The sequence below is a fragment of the Schistocerca gregaria genome, chromosome 8 (assembly GCF_023897955.1).
Source record: "Schistocerca gregaria isolate iqSchGreg1 chromosome 8, iqSchGreg1.2, whole genome shotgun sequence".
In the NCBI taxonomy this organism is placed as follows: domain Eukaryota; kingdom Metazoa; phylum Arthropoda; class Insecta; order Orthoptera; family Acrididae; genus Schistocerca; species Schistocerca gregaria.
Genome location: NC_064927.1, coordinates 305,493,101 through 305,512,954, shown reverse-complemented (window position 1 = coordinate 305,512,954; position 19,854 = coordinate 305,493,101). Strand labels below are relative to the sequence as shown.

The 19,854-nt window shown below is 40.2% G+C and overlaps 1 protein-coding gene across 1 annotated transcript; it reads right to left on the bottom strand.

Moving 5' to 3' along the window:
* Positions 1-210: 210 nt before the first annotated feature.
* LOC126284561 (uncharacterized) lies at positions 211-14,731 on the bottom strand. The gene is made up of 4 exons (XM_049983564.1): positions 14,677-14,731; positions 8,896-8,982; positions 6,842-6,981; positions 211-500 (listed from the first exon to the last, which is right to left on the bottom strand). Exons 1-4 carry the CDS (start codon positions 14,720-14,722, stop codon positions 471-473), a joined length of 303 nt encoding a protein of 100 aa, XP_049839521.1. The 5' UTR covers positions 14,723-14,731; the 3' UTR covers positions 211-470.
* Positions 14,732-19,854: the final 5,123 nt, after the last annotated feature.

Here is a 19,854-nt window from a genome sequence, read left to right as displayed (position 1 = left end):
TAGTACCGTTTGACCAGTGTTATTGTTAATCACTGTCAATACTCAGTATTGTTAACTTTGTATTGCACTAGGTAAAGATCCAGTCGTTCATGACTGAACTTGTGTGGAAACGAGGATATTTTGATGTAGGCAGTTAGGAAATATGTGAAAGGAAAGGCCTCTTTATTGATACTGAAGTTTTGGGATCAAATGACAAAATAAATCAAATCATCATGAGGAAAAGAAGTAGTTTATTTGCAATAGAATTGCGGAAATTAATATTTGTGGGAGCTATTTCTGCACATGGTGCTGTTATTACTCAATTTATAGAAAGAGCAATAGATGTCGTAGCAAATATTCTGCACTTATTGCTGATGATGTTATCATTTATTACGGTGGTGAACAGCAACAGGCCTAGAATGGTGAGTAGCCGTTGTACGTCAGTGCGGTCGTGGGTTGGTAAGAGCTCAGCCACCTTCCTGCGTCGTGGTTTAGCCCCTAGATGGAAGAAGCGATGGACGCTAGACAGGAAGACAAGGAAAAAAACTTGGTTATTTTTTGTTTCTATCATATCTCGAGCCATCATCACGTTCCACAATTAACTTCTTTTATCAACGAATGTAGCATATGAATTGCAGCGAATATACAAGGACCTGTTTGTGAAGTTTGCAGTGTCTCCTTACCTATTATGTTACTGTGCACGTCTGTAGCAGGGAGATAGGATAAGCAACAGACCGTCTGTACACTCATCGTGCACAAACATCAATCAGTATTTCGTAGATGGGGTCGTTTGCTTCGTTCTCACCCATCGTTGTTGACAAAGTGTATGATTTCTTCAAGTGCTTTCAAGTGCGAAAGGCGACATATATCAGTTAACTTACTTTTACGAAAGCCTAGTCAATTAATATCTTTTCTTAGTTTGACACAACAGAAAGTTTATGTGTCGAGGAGGCATCACAGAAACAGTTTTACGGATCAAGGAAATGTTGTGTTATCGTCGTGGGTGAAGAGTTTACAATTAACTATTTCAAACTGAAAATAGGCAAAAATTCATGGTTTACATTGTGGAAACGTTACGAATTATGCCGCGATGGACATGGTACCGTTACGTTGGTGCCGGATTTGAAATTATTATGATGTTCAAAAGCTTTTCTGTGATTTCTTTACCTTTTTACCGTATATATAGCAACAGAGCACTACCAGTCTCCTTGGCTGAGTTATGTATTGGCAGCAGAGGGTAGTTGAGAACATTGTGTGCCTTATGTTTTATAATAAATGTACATTCTATTTATGCTATGGTTAAGATCTGTGCCAGGCGTTCCATTTGAAGTGGTCTGTTTCAGCGTGTCTGCCTGAGAGCTATTAGGTTTAATGCTTCGAGAAAATTAAAAGTGAGTTAAGAATTAAAAATAAGTATGAATGTTACTATGTCGGAAGTTTAAGGGAAGTGTTGTATCGACGTCGGGCGGGGAAGATATGACAGCAGCCGTGTCTGTTTCTGAAATGACGTTTGTAGACATGTTGACATTACTTTCATTCTTCGAAGAACTGGAACCGTCTTCCTACAACTAAATTCCTCCGACACCAACGGGGAAGGTGTACTTTACACCCATCTATAGTAAGTACTATAATCTAGTCATGTACTACATATTATAGAATTTTGAAAAAAAAATGTAGGCCGGCCGGTGTGGCCTTGCGGTTCTAGGGGCTTCAGTCTGGAACCTCGTGACCGCTACGGTATCAGGGCCGAATACTGCCAAGGGCATGGATGTGTGTGATGTCCTTAGGTTAGTTAGGTTTAAGCAGTTGTAAGTTCTAGGGGACTGATGATCACAGATGTTAAGTTCCATAATGCTCAGAGCCATTTGAACATTTTGAACCATTTGGAAAAATATGTATACTGCTTCCCATGAATTCTTCTAGCATATTCTACAGCACTTTTAAATTTTTATCATCTGAGGTTAATTCAGAAAATTAAGTTGAAGCGATAAATGTAGTTGCAGTAGTATACTAGTAGTCCATGCGACTTGCCACAACGATAGTCATATTAAATACTTTCAACCTCTGAACGCTAGTTATACGTCATCATCTTTTTAAAATGTATGCTGTTAGTAAAAGACCACAACAGCTAAGGATATCTGTACTTTTTTAACTTTTCGTGGTGCTGTTGATGAACAAGATAGATCTGAGTTTAGTAAGCAGTAGGTAGTGACAATATTGGGTAAGGGCGGTAATGAGAGTAGAAGTAGCGCAGAAATGTTTCGGGTGAGTGAGTACCAACCATGTTAAGTGAGTTTGCCCGTTGGTACGAAAGGGAAAATGTGCAATGTCTAGCTGCATGGAACGAAAACTGTTTTAGTTATTATGTCTCACATGTGCAGTAGGACTGCGGGATTTACAGCCACTGTTCCCTTCACTTGCGTTATATGCGGAAAAAAGCTGTGTATGCTTGGACTCACACGGTTAAATTTCCCTAGTCAGGGAGAATTGTTACCGTAATAACGATTCAGCTTGAAAAATTCCATCATTGGTTTCAGATGTGGGAACTGGTAAGATGGAAAATTCGGACGAGATGTTATTAACAAGTGACTCCGATTAAATTGCACTAAATTTAGCAGTATCGCTAACTTTGGGCAGTTATTTGATAAAACATTTGAGGCAGAGGGTAGCTTTACAAAGCACAAACATGTAAATTTTGTGTGCTTACGATACCATTGGTAATTTGGTTGGGGGGGGGGGGGGGGGGGAAGGAAGACTTCGAGATCGATCACTTGTCAACCTAGAAAGCCAAATACTGGATTTCTTTCCTGAAGTTCCGACTGATGACTTGGGAGCGAAGAAATGGTAACAGTCTTAACGACTCTTGCCCTCACGGATGAAACAACTTTAGCCATTATCGGTTAGTTGTTACGTGAAGGAATAATTAGACTATGTATCATCATTATATTGACTCATACTTTTAGTTCTGAAAAGATGACGCGGGTTTGGTCAGCAGCTGATTAAAGAGGAAGGACATCACACACACCCATACCCGAGGCAGGATTCGAACCTGCGACCGTAGCAGCCCCGCGGTTCCGGACTGCAGCGCCAGAACCGCACGGCCACCGCGGCTGGCTACAAAGCTATCCTCCAGTCTATTTCACTACGAGACTTCCATTCTTGTTTTCGTGCTACGATAAGTCCGAGATATTTATTACACTATACCATAACAAGGCTTCGTTTGCAGAAGCGTCTAAGACTGTTATAGTCTTCACAATGCCCCAAAATTTATATGAATTTAACTGAGTTTTGTTCAGGCCTTCAGTAGGAGCTGCGGTGTTGTTGCGCCTCCTGGGCATCATTTTTTGACACAACTAGATGTGGCTGCATGTACTATAGTGAAATGAAGTCAAGAGTTACATAGATACGGTTCCAGGATTCCTTTATAAATAGTCCTCCAATCGCGATTACCTTCACTTTACTGTGAATACGAGGAAGTCATTGTAACTAGAGAGTGACACATGATACACCTTGTACATAACATATTATAAGATAATGTTTTTTTGCGAGTCATTCCTGTCGTGATTTCCATACTTTTCAGCATAGACCAAGATCGATTCAAGAGAGTTTCACGTGCGCATTTGAAACATCGCTGCAATCGCTGTAATTTTGGTGACTACTAAATTTTTTTGAAGAAAAGACACTATAGCCATTTTATGAAGCCCATACAGCCATAGCCCATTTCTGCGAGAAATGTTCCTCAGGTTTCACTTCAGCATATGCACTTACTGAGTCGTTTAAGTAAAATAAATCTTGAGAATTATTTCACCGTAAAGGTTCAGCCGTATATTCTTTTACACATCATCACTTCCAGTCATTTCTTTCCCTGTTGCAGTCGCAAATAGAGCGAGGGCAAAACTACGGTCTACAAGCCTCCGGACGAGACCCAGTTTCTGTAGTCTCATCTTCGTGGTCTTTGCGCGAAACGTACGATGGCGGCAATAGAATAGTTCTGCTGTCAGCCTTAAAACAGAGTGGACTAAATATCTGTTATGGAGCCTCGAGAGAAGTGCGCTGTCTGCCCTCCAAGGTTCTCATTTGAGTCCACAAAGTATATTTGCCTGCTGATCGAACCAACCTGTAACAAATCTAACAAAACGAATCTGAATTATTGCGTTGTTTTCCTTTAACCCGACCTATTGGGTATCCCAAACACATGAGCAGTACACAAGAAAGGCTCGCACTAGCGTTCTGTATTCCGCCTCCGTTATAAATGAGCTACAGTTACCCAAAATCCTTCCAATAAACCGCAGTCGATCATTCGCCTTTCTTCCTAAAAACCTGACCTGATCGTTCCATTTCATATTGTTTTACAAATTTTCGCCTAGATGTTGAATCGATGAGTCTGTGTCATGCAGCACACGACTAACCCTGTATTCTAAAGTTAAAGGAATTGTTTTTTTCCTACTCGATCACATTATCTTACATCTTTCTAAATTTATAGCACTTGGCAACTCATCACACAAACTAGAAATTCTGTTTGGGTCATCTTGAGTCGTCCTACAGCGAGCCAACGTCGACACCTTCCCGTACATTAGAGCATCATCAGCAGAAAGAGGTAAATCTCTGTAGCCTGTCCGATCACTTACGTATATAGAGAATAAAAGCTGTAAAATCATGCTCCCCAGAGACATTCCTAACAATGCACTTATCTCTGATAAACCTTCGCCGACAAGGAAAACGTACTGGGTTGTATTACTTAAATAGTATTGAAGCCACCCACATATCTAGAAACATAATCCGTATTGGCTCAAGTGGCTCTGAGCACTATGGGACTAAACGTCTGATGTCATCAGTCCCCTAGATCTTAGAACTATTTAAACCTAACTAACCTAAGGACATTACACACATCCATTCCTGACACTAGATTCGAACCTGCGACCGTAGGCGTCGCGCTGTTTCAGACTGAAGCGCCTAGAACCGCTCGGCCTCAACGGCCGTATAATCCCTCTTCTCGCACCTTTGTGAACAACCTGCACTGGGGCGCTATGTCAAACGTTTCTCGGAAATCTATGACTATCAATGCGCTTTTTACCCTTCAACCATGGTTAGCAGTATATCTTTTGAGAAAAGAGCAAACTGAATTTTACATGTGGGCATAGATACGTGAAATGCATTCTAATGTAATGTAACTGTGAAATCAATAAATGAACCCACAGTATGAACGTATTTACGAGGGGCTTACAATAATTAATGCAACACGTTGCTTTTCTCGGCCAGTTTAGATCGGAAAGTGTGAAATTTGTTGTGGAACATCGTTGTATATTACCGCTTCAGTCCCTGTAGTTTCATTAGGTTCGGATTGGCTGTGTCTCTTTACATGACCATCAAATTAGGGTCTGTCACTAAAGTGCATTCCAAGCAGAAAGCTGTCATTAAGTTCTTTTCAGCGGAAAACCAGAGCTTCATAGAAATTCGTAGGTGGCTGGAATGTCGACGGAGACCTAGTAGATGAAAAAAGCACGATGTGTCGTGGGGCGAGACGTCGGTGATTATCGCTGGAGGGTCGCTCAGACCTGTCCGGTGTCCTGCGTGACGGGAGGCCTCACGCAGCTGTGACTCTTGCAACGTTTCAACGAGCGGACACTCTCATTCGAGGCGCGTTAGGACGACGATCTTCTGGGACACTGAAGATGTTGTCCTGTTTGACGTCCTCCCTCATGATGTAACGGTCAACTCTGAAGTGTTCTGTGCTACTACAACGAAATTGAAGAAACGACGTGAGCGTGTTAGTCGCCGCTACTCTTTCAGTGGGTGTATTACAATATCGTAAAAAATTTGATAGTGGCAACAAGATGATGAATCTTCCATTACACCCCACCCACCTCCCTGCTCGACGTCACATTCGTATACACGTAAAAACACTGAAAAAGAGTAACAGTATATTAGTTATTGGTAAAACTAGAGCGGCAGCCATGGCAGTGTATGTTACAGATTCCGTGATTTACTCCTCACAGTCACCAAAACTTTGATTGTTTGACGCAGCTAATAGGAACATTAATCATATCGACCGTGGATCTCTGGTGCGTAGAGCTCAAAAACGCTGTAACATCAAATAATCAGTGAACCAACAACTGAGCAAAGATCCAGAGACTTATTCATAAGTTCATGGCTCATATACGAATAATCCAAAACTTTCAGTTATGTCAAATATTCGTCCACACGTGTGATGCTAGCTGGTGCTACGAAGGATACAGGAAACAGCTCAACCGGCGAAAGCAATCAGTCTGCAATGCAAAAATATGGCATACCTTAGGTGGCACTGTACGAGCTCTTAGATTACGTGGAAGAATCTCCGTAGCTTGGGTGAAGGACGGAAAAAGCCAGTTGACAAGGTGAACGAGTTATTTCAGCTTTAATCAGCCCAAATGCTAAGAAGAACTACATTCTGAAGGAAAATTAAGGCTACATGACCATTATGCTTACTACTTAAACCACGTTACAGCACGTGAAATAAGAAAAGCTTTAATGAGAATCCCTTCTCAAGGAACAGGTATCGACACTATTAGGCATACCATATTGAAACATATTCCAGACGGCAGGCAGATAACTCGGTTATTAATGTACCAGCACTTCACATTTTCAATGGATCATCTCGCGCTGACATTAACCTGTGATCTATCCCTGTCAATAACCTAGACAAGCGTATTCGAGGAACTTTATTCCTTTACATTAATTATTCTTGGCGTTGTGATATTTTTTCCGTCAGGCTATTTAAATTTTCCTTCGAGTTTGGGACACAACGCCTCCAATGGGTAAGAAGTAAAGTTCAGACTACTCCTAAAAACAAAAACCAACATGCACTTAGTGATAAACTAATTACCAGATAATACCAAAACGCTGGATTATACACTTCGGTAACGTGGGTTTCTATGGGTATCGTCGGCTTGACACTTGCTCTGGCCGCTGAGGTGGGATGTGGCGCTCGTAGACTTTGACGGGGCAGGTCCCTTCCATCGCGTCCTGTGCAGGAAAGTTTAGTTAGTTACTGCTGAGTAGTTTCCTGCAAGTAAAAGTGTTTTCAGTCGTTTCTTTCAGCTACCCTATGGGGTGGTAATCCACTTACGGATGCTGAAAGCAGAAGCTACAATCAGCTACATTCTCCCAGTTCTACTTTAGTGTTCGTTTCTGGTGCAGGCTACCTCACGCTGAAATGTACATTTTTTGCTGTGAGTTGTGTGAGCGTCGGTGCGTTTCCGTCAATTAAGGTATCATGTCCTGGGAAGTGCGTTGTGATTAGCTTACAATCTTACTGCAATGAGATGTATTTGTGGTTCGGGACGTTTACGTTTCTTTTCTGCGTGCAAATTGCCCTGAGTAACAGTTATCATTAGTTTGTCTGTCCGGTGTTTTGTACAATCAATTGTCTATTGAAATTTCTGGATTTGCGGAATCTGCCTGATACCTTGTACTGATAGACTATATCAGGGATTGCACGATTAGTTCAGAGAGTGAACTGACTGGGAATCAATTACGTTTATCATTCTCTCGGAAAAGGGTTCTGTTTAAACAGTTAAGGAACCGCGACCGAGCAAGGATTTATTAATTTTGGAAAATTTGTGGTAAGTTCCTATATGACCAAACTACTGACGTTATCAGCTCCTAGGCTTACACACTACTGAATATTATTTAAAATAACTTACCGTAAGGACTACACATACATCCATTCCCAAGGGAGGATTCGAACCTCCGACGGAGAGAGTCGCGCCAACCGTGACAAGGCGCCGAAGACAGCATGGCTACCCCACGTGGCGATGTACTAATTGTAATCAGCTCCACCATAGTTCCTTATATTGTCACTGGATCAAGTTTGTATCAGTTTGGATTCACCGAGAACTCGAATTCATTATATCCAAGTCCGAGCGAACACTGAGTTTCGCTGTATGAGTTTTATGAAGTTTTCTAAACGCCGTTAAGTGCGTGCGTTTTTAAGTGTTGCCCTTTGTTGGCAAGAGTACGATAAGAACTGCATTGCGTTTTCGCATTGCACGTTCTTTAGTATGAAATACTGAAGTGTGGCAGTAAGAAAAACGTATTTTGGTCACTGCGGTTCAGCTGGATAAGGTAATGTTAGTGCCGTCTTTGGGTAAGAGGGCTTTTGTACGAAAATTTTAGTGATACCTTACGTCAAACGGCCTTACTTTTAAGAGGCGGACACGTTAAGAGTTAGTTTGGTTGTAGTTCGGTGTGTTTCCACTAGGGTATCTTCTAAATCATAGCAACGATTACCGCAAACCGGGCTCAGGTAATATCTGTTAAGCGTGCAACTTATTGGCTATTGATAGTGTTAATTGCTAACTGTGCTAACCATTTAACCCATGTTATAATTAATACCACGAGTCAGCTGTGTTTGTTCGAAACAGCTTAAACCGATTTGCGGACACTAATAATTACCAACTATATGATAATGAACTGAAGTGCGTTGTCTGTATTACTGTTTGGTATTCTTTGATGTCAGAATTTTACTTTCTTGCAAATATAGTTTCACAAGTTAGTGTCAACATTTTTTTCTAGGACACTTCTTTAGGTTTCTGAGGTGCTGCAAATTTTATTTAATTAATAGTCGGGCTCAAACTGTAAGGATTGACAAAAATTCATCGCTTAAAAATAAAATCGCTGATTAAAAGCAAATTAACATATGTAATTTTTCATCGTAAAAATATGACCTTGAATATATATTTAAAACTTAGCAGTAATTATTTTAAACTAACACAAGCACCAACAAATTTCAGTACTTATTAATTGTATAAAAGTGGCAATGAAGAATTGAAAAGAATATGAGCATAAAAATCGTATAATTTTTGGAATACTCAACTAATTTAAAAAAATATTTCCTTCAGTATATTTTTCAGACATATGTAGTGCTAATATACAAACCAGAGTGCAGATTGTCCTCTGCAACCGCAGGCCCTCCTGCCTGCCCTAGGCACTCCTCGGGACATACCGCCTGTGCAGAGATGGCTCCTGCGCAAAGGAATTGTTTTGTAGTTTTAATATGTGTCATACAACGCAATAACATCAGTAAATTCATCATTCACAACAGAAAATTGAATTATCACGGCACCATGGTAACCTAAAATATGCCACAGGCAAACATGCGGCTACAATAACGACACTGTTTGAATTCGGCAAAGTATTTGATGCACATGAAATTGGTGCAGCGCGTGAGAAAAATAAACATTTACATACACATACTTCTGTAGCTACGCTGATTTCTCATACTTTTGTTAAGATGGTTATTTCTCCCTATGTAGGTAGGTGACAGTAAAATACTTTCACATTAAGGGAAAATATTGGTGACTGAAATTTCGTGAGAACATCTCGTCGCAGTGAAATCGACATTCGTTTAATGACTTTCAAAGGACGTAAAAGTGTACTGTAAGCAGTCCCTTTAGTAGAAATGTTGTACTTCTAAATCTTGGTTAAGTGCAGGCCATGTGATGTCTTCCCTATATCATTATCTATCTGGTCTTTCCAATTTAAATTGTCCTTAACAGTAATTCACAGATACTTAGTTCAACTGGCAGCTTTTAAAGTTGTGTAATTTCTCGTGTAACAGAAATTTAATGGCTTTCTTTTCTTGCTCATTTGGGTGACCTTATAGTTTATCTATTCTGAGACCATTGTCACTTTTTTCGCAATACAGATACAGTGTATATTTTGGAAATGGTTTGGATATTCTAATGACTTCACTAGAGGCCAAACGATAGCTTCTTCTACAAACAGTCTAACAGGGCTACAAAGATTGCCTAATAAAATGTTACATAGGTTAGGGAGGGCAGAGAGACTATAACACTTCTTTTGGGAAAGCCAGATAATAGTTCCGTTTTATCGAAAGTGGACGTGTTTTTCTTCAAAGAGTTACCATAATCGTTTCTGAAGAAAAAGAACGAGATTGAATTGGAATAGTTCTCTTTTACTCGATGATTTTCTGTAGATTACTACGAACTGTGACCTATTTGACAGGAACCCACGAGTCCAGTCACGTAACTGAAGTGATACTTCATAGACACGCAATTGATTAGAAGTCTTTTGGGAGGAACAGAGTAAAAAGCCTCCTTGAAGCCTAAAAATATGGAATAATTTTGAGATCGCACGTCGACAGCACTCATTATTGCTTGCGAATGAAGAGATAGTTGCGTTTCACAAGAACAAATTTCCTTAAAACACGCTGACAATGCGTCAATGAATATCATTCATATGAAAATCGATCTTTCTTCAGTGTTCCAAAAACTACGTCTTAAAGTACGGGTGAAGAAGTCCCAGGTACTTTTAGTAACCGACCAGAAATTACTCACTTTCAGGTCACACAAATTACTGATTTCGTTTCATCAACTGCTACGGTCGCAGGTACGAATCCTGCCTCGGGCATGGATGTGTGTGATGTCCTTAGGTTAGTTAGGTTTAAGTAGTTCTAAGTGCTAGGGGACTGTTGACCACAGTTGTTAAGTCCCATATTGCTCAGAGCCATTTGAACCATTTGAACCATCTGATGGAACATAAAACGTGATTCATCTGAAATGCCACCTGTCTCCACTCAGTGGAAGTCCAGGTGTGTTTTGGCATGTTGAAGAGCAGTCAGGTTACGTACATGGACCAGTCGCCTACTGTGGAAGCTCATAAGCAATTAGATTACCACAACTGGATGGTCAGTTGCTGAACAGCTACATGTCTGTTAGCCCGTACACGTGTCTGCAGCTGTCATTAACCCCAGTCGTCTAAGGGCTGTGGCGCAGCACAGGTGCTTCAACGCCAGTTTTGTGTAGCTCCACTTTGCCACTCACAGACGAACAGATAACAAACCTGCTGCCGTTTTAGAAACGCCTCCGCACTTTGCCCGAAAGCCAATCATCGTGTCCTTTTAGACGTTAGATAAATCCCTCCACTTCCGCATTACGACAAAGGCTGCACTATCTTCCGTGTTCTCCTGCGTGCACGAGGTTCTGACCTCCAAAATCTTTGGATCCTCATTAAACGTTATTTATTTGTGTTCGATATTGCTCTTTACTTCCTTGAAGTTAAGTAAAGAAGTGCCTCTAATTGTTTTTCTCACTGTCATAGAATCCACCAACTCGTTGGCACCCACCAGCAGGACAACCGTCCTCTCGCAAGAGAGATCCGACGTCTATCACCTCATCGTAATCGTAATACAAGGGCTCAGTCAGCGATTGTCGAGTTGTGCCTATCCTTAAAACAAAATCATTTGCAAGCTCCTTCTTTGTTGCTGCTAGCCACCTTGTCAGCACATAATTCAATAAAAAATTAAGTTTTTCGTTTTGTCCACTAAATAAAATTTTTCCGAATATGTAACAAAAATGTCCAGTTCGCGCTGTGAAACAGTAAGCGAGTGCTCATAACGTCTACCACTTTTTGCTCCCTTTCTTCTCGTTTCTCAGTCACTCGGGCCAAACACCAACCCACTCTCCACCATAATCATTATATTCTGCCACTTGCTTTTTTTCTCTCAATTGTGTCGTCGCCACGTTCTTCAATTTAAACCTATAAATGATATTTATCATTCTTTAACCAAATTAAATTCTTCTTTTTTGCTATAGCTGCTGTTGTTCCCCACTATGTTACAGTTATTTCTGATATACTTATTATAAGAATTCCCATAAATTGCATCCTAATGGACATAATTTATTATGCCTATATAGGTTTGTTACGCTCGCCTTAAACTTAACGCTGCCATTTTAGGAAATCCACTATATTATATCTGAGATTCAAAATCGACGCCCAAAATTTTCATATCCCTCACTTGCTACGCACAATCTATTAGGCCTACAGAAACAGTGAACAGGACGTTTTTTGAAGGAAACTTCGTATGGTTAAATTTTGTACTGGGATACTTTTCTTCATGAGGGCACGGTTTGCGATATTCAACAAAAACATACAAAAGTGATATTCAAATTCCCTACCACCCCCACACTCATGTCACCACTCAGGATTTCTTCTATATGGTTCCTGACTCACCCTCCTACCACTGTAAACAAATTTCCGACTATGCCAACTATTACTAATATTCAACCTTTTCTTGGCCCCATTGATTGGGCTATTGCGCCCCGAAAATCGTTCGCTATTTCGTTAACATTATTAGTTTAATCGTGCCTGTGTGGGTAACGAAATAAAAACAACTTTTATACACTTTTAACTTAAACTAAATACATTTACTGTTCGATCCAAACATAATCCCTACAAACACAGTAGTTTAATAGTCAGAAGCATGACGAATAGAACGATACAATTGTTCATTTTATGCTCCTAAAATTCGCTAACTTCCTAGCTAAAATCTACACAGACGTTAATTTTTCAATCTGGTAGTGCTCGACAAAGCTAGTAGCGTAATATGGCCAGTCAATGGAGACCAGAAAAAGTCAAATTTTATAAATAATTAGCGTCGTATCAGAACCTTATGCAGCGGTAGGAGTACCGTAAGCAACATAATAGAAATCTGAATAGCGAGGAATGAGTCGAGGTTTTGAGGGGCATTTGAAGGTCACGTTTGTAAATATTTCTTAAATAACCTGCAAATCGAGACTCCATTCAAAACGAATTCCGGTACAGAATTTAACTACATGAATTTTCCTACAAACAGGTCCTGTTCATTTTTTCTGTAAGACTAATACTGTGAGAACTTTCGACATTGCAGTGCGTCAGCAATCGTGAAAAATTTAATGATTATAAACAATCCGCCTCAATTGCAAATAGAACCCGGATGTTGACCTTGGTTTCGGAGCAGATAACCACGCCTTCTTTGGAACACACTAAACCCTAATGGGGCATGGTCCAACATTTATATAGAACGCACAAAATGGCAAAATACTCGCAATAAATGTAAATTAAACGGTATGTGTGTACCATGTCAATAATTGTACCTAGCTCAAACGTCATAAGCGTGCTTCCCTCACACGCGGTTAACCGAAAGTTTGCTGGGGTGATGAATCACCCTTCTGACGTTTGAACCAAGTACAGCTATAGACATTGTAGACACGTACCGTTTATTTTACATTTTATGCTAGTATTTAGCTATTTTGGGCGTTCTGCCTCTTTAGGCAGCTCGTGGCATAAGTAGGGGTGGTTACCCGCACCGAAAACTAGGTTAACATCCGGTTTCTATCTACAAACGAGGAGAATTCTTTATAATCATTACTACTAGTTTGCACATAGAGACCGACAGAAGATGAAAACTTGGTTCGTAGATTTTGAAGGCCAGTTTAACGTTGCGACCTCCATAAAACAACAGCGACTGTGGGAGCTGAGAATGAATTGGTCACAAACTGCTACTCCTAAAGGTATGGAGTAAAGATGCAAAACATTCGCAGTTGGCAGCCGATGGATGAATTTGTGACTTCAAAGAGCAGTAGGCAAAAACAAAAATAATAAATAGGGAATATATGGACACCAGAAAAGGAAGTCTTTCTGAATATCATTCCGCTACTCAGTTGGACAGAAAACATGGCTCACAGACAGGTGGGTGATGTATCAGCATTTGGGAGAGTAGGAGTAGTTGGGCTCAAAGAAGATGGTTCGAGTAATCACAGAATCACTCGACATTTGAAGAGCAGCGATGCCACTAAATTTCGATGTTGATAGGAATGGGGAGCCATGGAGAACACAGAATCAAGAAGGAAGCACTCGACCTGGAGAGACAACAGAACGTGAGGCTCAAGCAATCGTCAGAGAGGCAATCAGAGCGCCCCTGTCATCGTTATCATGGATCCGACGTGCAACTGGTGCTTCAGTGACCACAAGGACCGGTAATGGGTGGCTCACAGAAAGGGGGCTCAGCTCACGCTGACCCTTGGGCGAACAGCCATTGACCTCTGTACATCAACAGGCCCGTTTTCAGTGGTGTCGGTCACATTCGACCTGTATTCTCACTGGCAGCTTATGTAAATCATCGCAATAAATAATCCGTAGTATAGCCCGTATGTTTTGGGAGAAAATTCATTTCTATCGTCTTGTCATCGAAACGATATGTAAGCACAACGTTCATTGGATTATTGAGATTTAGGAACCGTCTGTTAGATATTGGTCAAACGAACTCTACTTACTTAAATATGTAAACGGGAATGCTATCACAGCTCTGAATAAGTGAAAATAGCAACTTCATGCTGCATTATATTCCAAATGGGTGCTGTTTTTGGAGCTTGCAGTTACTGACTGGTAATATTAATCTTCTTTCCCACAGTTTATTTCTAGGTAATTGGGTGCACATAGTCTCACTCTACTGTACGCGACCCTTGCCTCATTTATCCTTTATGTTTCCCTTTCCTTACATATCGGATATAACTAGAAAAAATTATGCGTATGGTTCCTCCTGTAATATTTTCTCTCAAGCAGTATGAGGTGAGAGTAAATACTATGACGCAGTTGAGTCCGTCCTGTCAGTAAATATAAAAGAACAAATGAATAAAGGCTTGTGTACTGCTGAGCGCATACAGTGCAGATCAGTGAAAGGTGATGCATATAGAGAACGAATGGATGAACAGAGTGTCTCAAAGATTAGCAACAAGTAATTCGTTTCCAGCTGTTCGCCTCTTCGATATGTAGTTAGAGGTGAAACAACGTTATTGGCATATCTGTTACAAATTAAAAATGCGTGTAAGAGTCAATTATATACGAAGTTACGTGGCTCTGTTCGGCGAACTGGCTTACCAACACAGGCGGCGACTACGACGATGACAATGAGTGTCTTGTGCATGGCGAATAGTAGCCAGGAGTCAGCAACTGCGCCTTTTATAGGCTAGTAAGCTTCCGTTGTTACGTCAAGCGAACGTCATCAGATAAGTGCGAATTGTAGTGATAAACGCTATCAGGCGTTTTGTACTTCACATAAAATTATCCGTTGTTTCCTCCCGTGGGTGTTAATAGCAGTCCGACAAGGAAAAGGGAAATGAATTTACATGTCACTGGTTGAGGGAGGCGTGGCTACGCGAACGAGCCAGACAAGAAAACGTTTACGAGATACGAAGTCTGGTTACGTCAAGTTTTTAGTTTTTCGTTTATTTATTTATATAATGCCTTGAATTAAAGAAATACTATCGACGACTGCCGAGTAACATATACGAAATAAATTAATAAGAAATGCTACGGATCCCCCATATTACACAGTACAGGTCAGAACACTGTTGCAGAAGCGATGAAAAAGGCATATGAAATTTGAAAGAACGCAAAACTTACAAGAGTGGTGTAGTTTTACAGAAGCTGGATATTTACCGCGAACTCGAATGACAAATGCTTTTAATAGTTTTCACAACGAAACTCAATCTATAAATGTGGAAGAAGATCCAAAGACATTCTGGTCTTATTTTAAGTACTCAAGCGGAAAGTTGCAATGAATATCTTCACTGCACTATAACAATGGCTACGCTACTGCTGACAGTGTCAGTGAAACAGAATTACTAAAAGCGGATTTAGCAAATTCTTTCCCCAAAGTAGACGATGTAAATATTTCAGATTCGAATCAAGATAAGCTGAAAGCTTGAGCAACTTACAAGCAGATATCCTTGGTATAACACAGACTCAACGTCTGAGTTCACAAGTCCCCTATAACTTGGAACTACTTAAACCTAGTTAACCTACGGACACCACACACATCAATGCCCGAAGCAGGATTCGAACCTGCCACCGTAACGGCCGCACGGTTTCAACCTGTAGCGTGTTATAGGTCCGTTTTTGTTCCTTGTCTTCATGACCGATGTAGGAGAAAGTCTGAATAGCACTCTTAGATTGTGGGAAGACGGAGCTGTCATTTATGGTCTTATAAAGTCAACAGATGGGCAAAACTAATTCCACTACCATTTAAACGAGGTATCTGTATGGTGCGAAAGGGGGCAATTGACTCTAATTCATTAAAAAGGTGAAGTCGACCACATGAGTTCTAAAAGAACTCGACTAAATTTCGGTTACACTAAAAAATCACACAAATATAATGGCTATAAACTCAACTACATACTTACGGAATTCTATTACGAATAACTTAAGTTGGTTCGATCACATACAATGTTGTGGGTAAAATAAACCGAAGACCACAATTTATTTACAAAACACTTAAAACGTGTGACGGGGCCTCTAAAGAGACTGCGTACACTACGCTTGTCCGTGCTCCTCAGGAGTAGTCCTGTGCGGTGCAGGAGCCGCATCATATTGGACCTACGGAGGACACTGAAAAAGTTCAGAGACGGCACCTCGTTTTGTATTGTCACGAAATAGCAAAGAGAGTGCCACGAATATGGTACGCTAACTGGTGCGGCAATTACTAAAAGAAAGTCGTTTTCCTTTGCGGCTGGATGTTGTCACGAATTTTCAATCACAATTTTTTTCCTCAGAGTGTGGAGATTTTGGATTGTGCCCACCTACATAGAGCGCAATGATCATCGTAATGAAACATGAGAAATCAGAGAACTTACGAACATATGTACTCGTATGTATTTGTGTTTCCCGCGCGCTATAACAAAGTGGTACGGTAGAGAAAACGATTGAAGGCGTTTCGGTGAACCCTGTGTCAGGCACTTCATTGTGAATTGCAGAGTAATGAAGCAAATTTGGATATATTTTCACAGACGTTAAGTGTCTACCTGCACCAACAGAGTGGACAGGACAGAAAAAATGCTGTAAGCCCAGTTTACTCTAAACACCTGATTTGAAAGTATTTCTTCGTTTCATAAAGGCTAAAAGTACAAATACGGTTGAAATGCTTCACTGTTTTTTGTTACAAGCTCAGTAATAAGTATTAGTAGAAGGCGAGATACTCACTTAATCGGTGAGCTTCGTTATTGATTTGTAGGTAAGGTTGTAAAGGGTGAGTCACCTAACGTTACCGCTGGGTATATTTTGTAATCCACATGAAATACTGACGAACCGGTTCCACAGACCGAAAGTGACGAGAGGGGCTAGTGTAATTGTTCAATACAAACCATAAAAAAAATGCACGGAAGTATTTTTTAACACAAACATACGTTGCGTTAAATGGAGTCCCGTTAGATATTGTAACCTAATGTTGACGCTTGAGAACCACTCCTCCGCTGTTCGATCGTGTGTATCGGAGAGCACTGAATTACGTAGGGATCCAAAGGGAACGGTGATAGACCTTAGGTACAGAAGAGACTGGAACAGCACATTACGTCCACAAGATAACACCTTTTTATTGGTTTTTTTCACTAACGTACATGTACATTACCATGACGGATGAGGTACATGTACTCACGTGGTTTCCGTTTTCAATTACGGAGTGGAATAGAGTGTGTCCCGACATGTCAGGCCAATAGATGTTCAATGTGGTGGCCATAATTTGCTGCACACAATTGCAATCTTTGGCGTAATGACTGTCGTACACGCCGCAGTACTCCTGGTGTAATCTAACCGCAGGCTGCCACAGTACGTTGCTTCATATCCTCTGGAGTTGTAGGCACCTCATGGTACACATTCTCCTTTAACGTACCCCACAGAAAGAAGTCCAGAGGTATAAGATCAGGAGAACGGGCTGGCCAATTCATGCGTCCTCAACGTCCTATGAAACGCCCGTCGAACATCCTGTCAAGGGTCAGCCTAGTGTTAATTGCGGAATGTGCAGGTGCACCATCATTCTGATACCACATACGTCGAAGCGTTTCCAGTGGGACATTTTCGATCAACTTTGGCAGATCATTCTGTAGAAACGTGATTTATGTTGCAGTGCTCTCCGATACACACGATCGAACAGCGGAGGAGTGGTACTCAAGCGTCAACTTTAGTTTACAATATATCCCGATGTAATTAACATTTTACAATGCAACAAACGGCATTGATTACGTGTTTGTTTATATGTTCAGATGTGCTAACAAAACTAAGGTGGTTCCATTTAAAAAAACGTAGGTTTGTGTTAAAAAATATACTTCCGTGCATTTTTGTATGATTTGCATTAAACAATTACACTAGCCCCTCTCCTCACGTTCGGTCTGTGGAATCGGTTCGTCCGTATTTGATGTGGTTAACGAAATAAATCCAGCGGCAACGTTAGGTGACTCACCCTGTATATCTCGTCTTCATACAAGTGCCGATAAATTAATCTTCTCCTCTGTTCGAAAACATTAGGACGAATATAAGATCATATCATTAACCTCGATGCGAATTATATCATCGGTCAGCATTTAACAGGTTTTTATCAATGTCCGCAAAACATCGACATGCACAGTCCTCAAGGTAGTACTTAAAGAAATTCTTTTCAAATAATAATATAAACCCTTTAGTTGCCAAGAAAACCATATGCATTCTAAACATTTTCACAAACCTCGTTGTTTACTTAAAACACTACCTCCAGTTTCCTACTGCGTCTTCATCGCAACAGTGTGAGACCCACGTAACAGAGTGATCCTCACGGAAAGTAAATGGGCCACTGACTTGTTTTTAACACCACACACTAAAAAGTATTGTACTGATCAACCTCACTAATGTGGCGTTCGCCTTGTTCAGTGGTTTGGTATTTAACTAAGTTGTAAATGGAAATGATAATCTTATTATATTACATTGGGTAATTACTAAATAATTTTTCTCCCGGCTAAAGATTTGATCAAGGTTGCCAAAGAATTCCAAGTTAACGTCGTGTTAAGGTGTTGTCAATAATTTGTGTGTCACTAAATCACAGTTCATACAACAGATTCTATACAACTATGGATTACGATGGAAACAGTTTTCAGCAAAATAATCATTAAAACCACCGGATATCAGCCGCGCACAACACTGATGTATGTTACCTGAAACAATATTGTTCTCAACTCCTGCGTAATTAATTTCGGCTCCATACATCAGCTAGAATAGTTTCTTAAAAGGATCATGCTATGAGCACTGTTTTTAAAGAACAAATGTGATTCGAATCATTTTCATATAAAATGAGCTGGGAACCACAGTGCACATTTATTTTTACACATTTGTGTAACGTTCGGCATTTATGTCTGCAGAGTTGCGTGATTTAAAATTGAATTTGCCGCTGAGATAATTGTTAAGATGGCGGCAGACAATTGATTGAAGTTTTCTATTGTTGGCGCAAATAAGTAAATATTTAAAATGCTTATTGAACGCTATAAAATCTATTTTGGTATTGTGCACTATTTAGACTTCATCAAGCAAACATTTGATTTGTTTCTAAGGAAATTACCGACAAAAGCGCGATACAAATCGCTATTATCATTGGCTGCGCGCCTTACAGCGGAAAGAAATAATTAACACAGATAATGCTTACTGTGAGAGGAATTACAGTTACAATAATTATTCACTCTAGTTTAAAATAATATTAATAATGAACTCCATTTTCAAGTAATAATTAACAAATAATTACAATTTCTTGACAGACCTCAGTTTGATATGCTGTCTTGCGTGCTGAACCTACAAAAGCCATCCAACAAAAAGTAAGAACAAAGGAACACAAACTCTGATCATAAAAGGAATTTACAATTATCATTGTCTTTGTATGACACACATCGATATGTCCATTTGTATCATAGAATATTATATAAATAATTAATATTTATAAATTTCCACTGTGTTTTGATACGTCGTGTAGATAATGTTTATAACTGTTAAAGACATAATTTCCTCTCGTCGTACTGTAGCCAAAAATTTATCACGTGGATGTTACACTAACCACTGAAATTATGTTTCTCGCCCCCGTATTCTGCATGGTGCTGGGAAGCTGTTTTACAGACTCCACGAAGGTCCTAGAGGTTTTCACGAATTATCGACTGCAGAGAAAATCGTGAGTAGCTTTCATCCACACATCTTCTGCAGCATGATTAACTTCTACCGGAGATATGAACGCTGCTATAGCTACACAGACTCTTGAGCAAACTATACGTGTCA

What these genes read in the sequence shown, in the direction of transcription:
- LOC126284561 (XM_049983564.1), bottom strand. Translation starts at nt 14,722, where the DNA reads ATGCACAAGACACTCATTGTCATCGTCGTAGTCGCCGCCTGTGTTG. An exon ending in CGTAGTCGCCGCCTGTGTTG is followed by an intron (nt 8,983 to 14,676) that starts GTAAGCCAGTTC and finishes TCCTTTGCGCAG; the next exon opens with GAGCCATCTCTGCACAGGCG. An exon ending in AGAGGACAATCTGCACTCTG is followed by an intron (nt 6,982 to 8,895) that starts GTTTGTATATTA and finishes TTTCCTGCACAG; the next exon opens with GACGCGATGGAAGGGACCTG.